We start from the raw sequence: 6000 nt of genomic DNA on the forward strand, positions 1-6000 counted from the left end.
GAATTTTGAGGTTGTTTATATTTTTCCCTATCAGAAATGATACTTTAATGAATTCTTTCAGTTCCCTCTTAAATAATGGATGCAATCTAATAAACACAATCATTCTATGTACTACTGACAAGTCTCTAAAATTTTCTGATATGCATATTTTCTAACTGATTTCACTTACTATCTCAATAGATCCAACAGCTTCCTTTCTCAGTTTAGGCTGTTCTCGTACAGGTCTGGAAAATAGCAGTTCAAAATGGAACAGTTATAATGTGAATATAATTTGCAAAATTTTTCCATTTATATTTTGCTGAAATGTCAGGTATCACCTTGGTAGCAAACTTATACCAACACTGAACTTTCTAAAATAAACTTAATGATAGACAATTGTCACTGGTTGTCTGTAAACTTGTTAGGTTAGCAACGGAAGATGTGTGTCTGGAGTAGAATTTTTAAAAATTGGGGTAAATAGACATAACATAGACTTTAACTTCTTGAATGATTTTAGTTGTATAACTAAGGCCCTAAGTACATTCACATTGTTGTGCCACCATTTATTTTGGTTTACTCACAGAACTCTTTTTACTTTGCAAAAGTAAACCTCTGTGTACATTAAACACTTTTCCATTGTCCCCTCCTCCCAGCCCCTGGCAATCACGGTTCTGTTTTGTCTCTATGAATCTGACTGCCCTCGGTACATTAGATAAACAGAATCACACAGCATTTCTCCTCTTGTGACTGGCTGTCTTCAAAGTTCATCCTGGAATTATTCACTGAGCGTAATGTCTTCATGTTTCATCCACATTGTAGTATGTGTGAAATTCTACTTTTTAAGGCTCAACAGTATTCCATTATATGTTTTTGCCACATTTTGTCAATCACTTCAACTGCTTCCACAGTTTGGCTATTCCTAGTAATGCCATTAGGAATATGAGTGTACAGGAGTCTAGGCTGAAGTTGGAACCGTGGAGATGCGAAGGGAAACCCCGCCTCCCCTTGTGCCCCCGGAGGCCCGGGAGTGGAACCTTCCCCCTAATGCTCCCGCCCGCATGAAACGGCAGTTGGAGGCTGCGCGGTACCGGTCCGATGGGGTGCTTCTCCTCCGGGCCTCCAGCCTGAGTGGCCGCTGCTGGGCCGGCTCCCTCTGGCTTTTTAAGGACCCTTGTGCTGCCCCCAACGAAGGCTTCTGCTCCGCCGAAGCACAAATGGAGGCTGGAGTGGCTGACCTCACTTGGGTTGGGGAGTGAGGTATTCTAGTGGCCTCCGATTCAGGTGCTGTTGAATTGTGGGAGCTAGATGAGAATGAGACACTTATTGTCAGCAAGTTCTGCAAGTATGAGCATGATGACATTGTGTCTACAGTCAGTGTCCTGAGCTCTGGCACCCAAGCTGTCAGTGGTAGCAAAGACTTCTGCCTCAAGGTTTGGGACCTTGCTCAACAGATGGTACTGAATTCATACCGAGCTCATGCTGCTCAGGTCACCTGTGTTACTGCTTCTCCCCACAAGGATTCTGTGTTTCTTTCATGCAGTGGGGACAATAGAATTTTACTTTGGGATACCCGCTGTCCCAAGCCAGCATCACACATTGGCTGCAGTGCCTCTGGCTCCCTTCCTACCTCACTGGCTTGGCATCCTTAGCAAAGTGAAGTCTTTGTCTTTGGGGACGAAAATGGGATGGTCTCCCTTGTCGACACCAAGAATACAAGCTGTGTCCTGAGCTCAGCTGTACATTCCCAGTGTGTCACTGGGCTGGTGTTCTCACCACACAGTGTTCCTTTCCTGGCCTCTCTCGGTGAAGACTGCTCACTTGCTGTGCTGGACTCAAGCCTTTCTGAGGTGTTTAGAAGCCGAGCCCACAGAGACTTTGTGAGAGATGCTACTTGGTCCCCGCTCAATCCCTCGCTGCTTACCACAGTGGGCTGGGACCACCAGGTCGTCCACCACATTGTGCCCACAGAATCTCTCCCAGCCCCTGGACCTGCGAGTGTTGCTGAATAGACTGGATTTAAGATAAAAAGCAAGTCCCCCATGAGTGTCCACTTCTTTGCCCTGCCCCCTCAACTTGTGAGACAACACAGGAGCATTCTATAGTATGCTGATACTAGATCTGTGCCATTAATAGGCATTGTCTCTCAGCATGAGGGCGGCTGGATTCTGGCATCCTGTACTCACAGGGAGGAAATGCCCTCTTAAAAATGGACATGTACGTGCATCTGAGCGTGTGTGTAGAACTATAGTTTTTAGTGGGGGCAGGAAGAAAAAAAATCTGTGCTACACCTTTGCTAAGCACTGCTTCTCCCTCACCCCCAAAAACAGTTGACAAAAGGATTTTATGCTTCCCACGTAGCTGTCTATGAAGAATTGGCCATGTCTGGGTGGGTTAGGGATGTGGGCATCCCTGGGTTCTTGGAAGCAGCTCTTATGCTACTCATAGAGATGGGATTGATTTTATTTTTTTATAGTGCCTAATTCACTATTATGAGAAATGCTTCCAGTCACAAAAATCCAGCCCAGTTCACTTTGAGGAAGAAGCAGGACTTGGTATGGTTTTACACAACTCCTTGCCATTACACTGAATCAGAAATCCATTTTCTGGCTGAATAAAAAGTTTGGCTTGCCTGTGTAATGTTCACTCCCCTCCTCCCAGCTTTATAGTGATGGGGTATATATTAGAGAGGAGTGTTTTTCTGTCACAGATGCCATGAGGGAAAGTTTGGGGATGAAGGAAAGCTTAAAGGCATTTCAATTAAGTTAGAAAACTGACACAGACTATTGAGAAATCTTTGCCACTTTTCCCACCCCAAAATAGCCTGGGGCCTGACGTCTTCTGCCCTGTGCGCCTTTCTCTTGATGTGAAAAGTCTGAATGCGATATTTATAGACTTTTAAGGTTTTAAAATCCAGCATCAGAAAGAAAATCAGAAATAGTTGTTGGTGATATAAAGAGTTTAGGCATTGTTAAAAAAAAAAAAGGAATATGAGTGTACAAATAAATCTTCAACCCACTCCTTTTAATTCCTTTGAGTATATACCCAGAAGTAGAATTGCTGGATTACATGTTAATCCTATTATTAAGTTTTTGAGGAACATTAACACTGGCTCCCATAGCAACTGCACCATTTTACATTCCTACTAGCAAAAAGATTCCAGTTTCTCTATATCCTCACCAACACTTGTTCTTTCTTTTTTCTTTTCTCTTTCTTAGTATTAGCCATGGTAATAAGTATGAAGTAGTGGATTGTAATTTTTAACTTTTAGAAAAAAAATTAGAGCTATAAATGAAATGAGTTCTATTAGGTACACATTAAACAGGTGTACTCTGAATTTTGTCTCCCTTTTGAAAATTTCATTTATTAGCTTTTATGCTCACATTTCAAGGAGGTCCAAATGAAAGTTGTACATTGTATCCACTGATTTCACAGCAATCTGTCAGTTACACACACACACACACACACACACACACACACACACACAATTCTGAAACATTAAGAAAAGACTAGAGGGAAGAGTTTAAGTTTTCTGTAAAGACATCACAGGAAGACAAATATCTGGCTCCTCTCCAGCTTAGAATGCCTTGTTCTGCCAGTTTTGATAAATGACAATTCACTTAATTTTATTCTACCAGAGGTTAATAATTTACTTGTGTTCCGGTCAATTTGCTCTGGGGTGAGGCATGAGATGACAAAAAATGCTTTAGCATTGCAAAACCCTACAATACCTTTCCCCACCTCTAGATGTGGATTTTGAAGCTTAAGACCCAGTAAACTGTCTTCTCTTGATAAATGTTGTTTCAGGGAAATCATTTCTAATTCCGATTGACCTTCATGGAAAGGTTTCGAGGGAGGGCTTGGGTCGTTTTGTGAAAGTCTCATTATCAGCATTGCTATAAGAAAGCAATACGTGGGCAGGTGGGCAAGTTTGGGAGTCTCGTCCCTCGACACAGTTCTCGGGCCCAAGTGTTCTTTGGTGGAGCCTGAGGCTCCCGGAGGAAACTGGTTCCATTGCGTGCGTCACCGCCCCACTAGCTCCTAGTCCTAGCATGCTCCTGGCTGGTTTGCAAACTGGAGGGTCACTTAGACATGCTGGTGGCCCAGTACTTGCAGTAGTGCAAATCAGCATGGCCCAAAGCAGCGACGATTCTGCTCTCAGCTCCAAATGAGTCACCTCCACCCTAAATAGGAATCCTGCCTGTATTTCATGGCCAGACCCCACACCTGTATCCCACTAATTTCACTTATCAGGACCCATCCAACCCCTACCTTCAATTCTTGTTGCTATTTTCTTTCATATGGTTTTCTCCCATCCTCTTGAGTCTTCTTTAGTAAACCGAATGAAATAGGTGTGTAGTTTCTCAATTCTACATGGAAACTAGCAAAATCAACCACCTCCCCATTCTAATTTTCTGTGCTATAGCATACAGATGTTCCAGTTTGCTGTTGGTGTCGCTACTGACCAATTAGCTTTTGTGGTCCACCAATGAGGTCTGTAGTATATTATTATCAGACCACTTGAAAGATGAGAAACAGTCACAGAGTAAACAACCCAAATTTATGCTAGTGATTGAATTTAAGTCTGATACCAGAGCCCAAACCCTTTACTGTCCACTTATAATGCCTCCTGTGAAATATATGCTGAAGACATTATTTATTCAGTCCACAGGTAATTCTTAAGAGCACAGATGCATTCTAAAATAAACCTGTCCCCAAATCATCCCCTCACACCAGTATTATGCTAGGGCATCTTTACGTAATATTTTGAATTTATGAAGAAAAGGTGCTTAGAAAGGGGAACATTTACTCTGAGATAATAACAAAAAGATTAAAGGAGAAGTTTGGAATGCAGTTCTTTTGATTTGCAAAATATTCACAAATGGAATTTGCTTTCGCCCAAGGAAGTTTCTGATTCTGACTCATAAGAAAATGGTATCCCGGGGCGCTCTCTCTGGCTATTTTCTGAATTAATAAACTGCATGACCGAGAGGGGTCTTCTCCAGTTTTATAGATTGTATGTCTAAATGTAACACAGTTATTATGATATAAAAGCGGAAATAAAATAGATGTAAAACTATTTCCATTTAAAAACTTTCAATTAATGAATTCCAGGTGTAGAAACTCATATACATATTCACAGAGACATTTATTCAGTGAAAAAAAAATCAGAATCCAATGTTTTCTTTTATTAAATGTACCACGTGGAATAAAGCGTCCATAGAGAATTGAAATTAAAATTTGCAGGCGTCTTTCCTCTATATAATGGTGGACAAGAAATTAAAGACAAGAAATTCAGAGGAGATATCTGAAGCAGCACTAAATCAATAAATCCTGGATAAATAAATCCTATTGCAGTAAATTCTATTGCACTTCCTAAAATCACTATTAAATTAGTTATAAGACTGCTTATGTTGAAGTTTAGCAAAATGCAAATAGTTTTGCTATTTTTGGGAAAAAATTATAAACATTTTTGCTATAGGTGTGGAAAGGATGAATAATGTAAAGTTGTAGAAGAATACTTAGAGAATTTAGTGAAAGCTTACCCATTTCTCTGAGAATTTTCTTGCATATCTTCAGCTCTTTCAGAATTTTCCATCTTATTTACAGTTTAATTCTTCTGAAATACAATTTTAACAAATGTATCATGGCTGTGTGACTTTTATCACTTAGTTGATATACAGCATTCTTTACATTCCACATCCCTCACAGTTTGAAAAAGGAAGCATCTCAGAATTTCACCCTGCCCAGCCCCCAACTTCAACTGAAGTTTCTGGCTAGGCAGTTCATGGATTCACATTTTGTAATTGAATTGATAACTTCTTTGCTTCATTTTAGGCTTAGATTTGGAGCTAATGAAAGTGTTAAAATTGGAATAAAAGAAAGAAAGTCAGATTCCATGGAAAATGCATTGTTTGTCAGGATATTAGATATTCCTACTTTGCCACTGATTTGATTGTAATCGGTGAAAACCTTAAATCTACCTCATGCTTTTTTTTTTTCTCTTTAGAAAACGGATGCTAT

At 40.5% G+C, this 6000-nt stretch overlaps 1 protein-coding gene and 1 pseudogene across 2 annotated transcripts in view; one reads left to right on the forward strand and one right to left on the reverse strand.

Moving 5' to 3' along the window:
* The window catches only part of ABCB5 (ATP binding cassette subfamily B member 5), a 118735-nt gene extending 113121 nt beyond the window's left edge, over positions 1–5614 (reverse strand). Inside the window, exons 1-2 of the mRNA XM_035253686.3 lie at positions 5523–5614; positions 170–224 (exon numbers count right to left, since the gene is read on the reverse strand). Coding sequence (XP_035109577.1) covers positions 170–224; positions 5523–5575 — 108 coding nt within the window. The 5' untranslated portion in view covers positions 5576–5614. The remainder of the gene's footprint in view (positions 1–169; positions 225–5522) is intronic.
* On the forward strand, positions 939–5361 carry LOC108592851 (methylosome protein WDR77 pseudogene; annotated as a pseudogene). Its single transcript, XR_004727945.3, has one exon. The product of XR_004727945.3 is annotated as a methylosome protein WDR77 pseudogene (transcript).
* Positions 5615–6000: the final 386 nt, after the last annotated feature.

Source organism: Callithrix jacchus, chromosome 11 (assembly GCF_049354715.1).
Source record: "Callithrix jacchus isolate 240 chromosome 11, calJac240_pri, whole genome shotgun sequence".
NCBI lineage: Eukaryota > Metazoa > Chordata > Mammalia > Primates > Cebidae > Callithrix > Callithrix jacchus.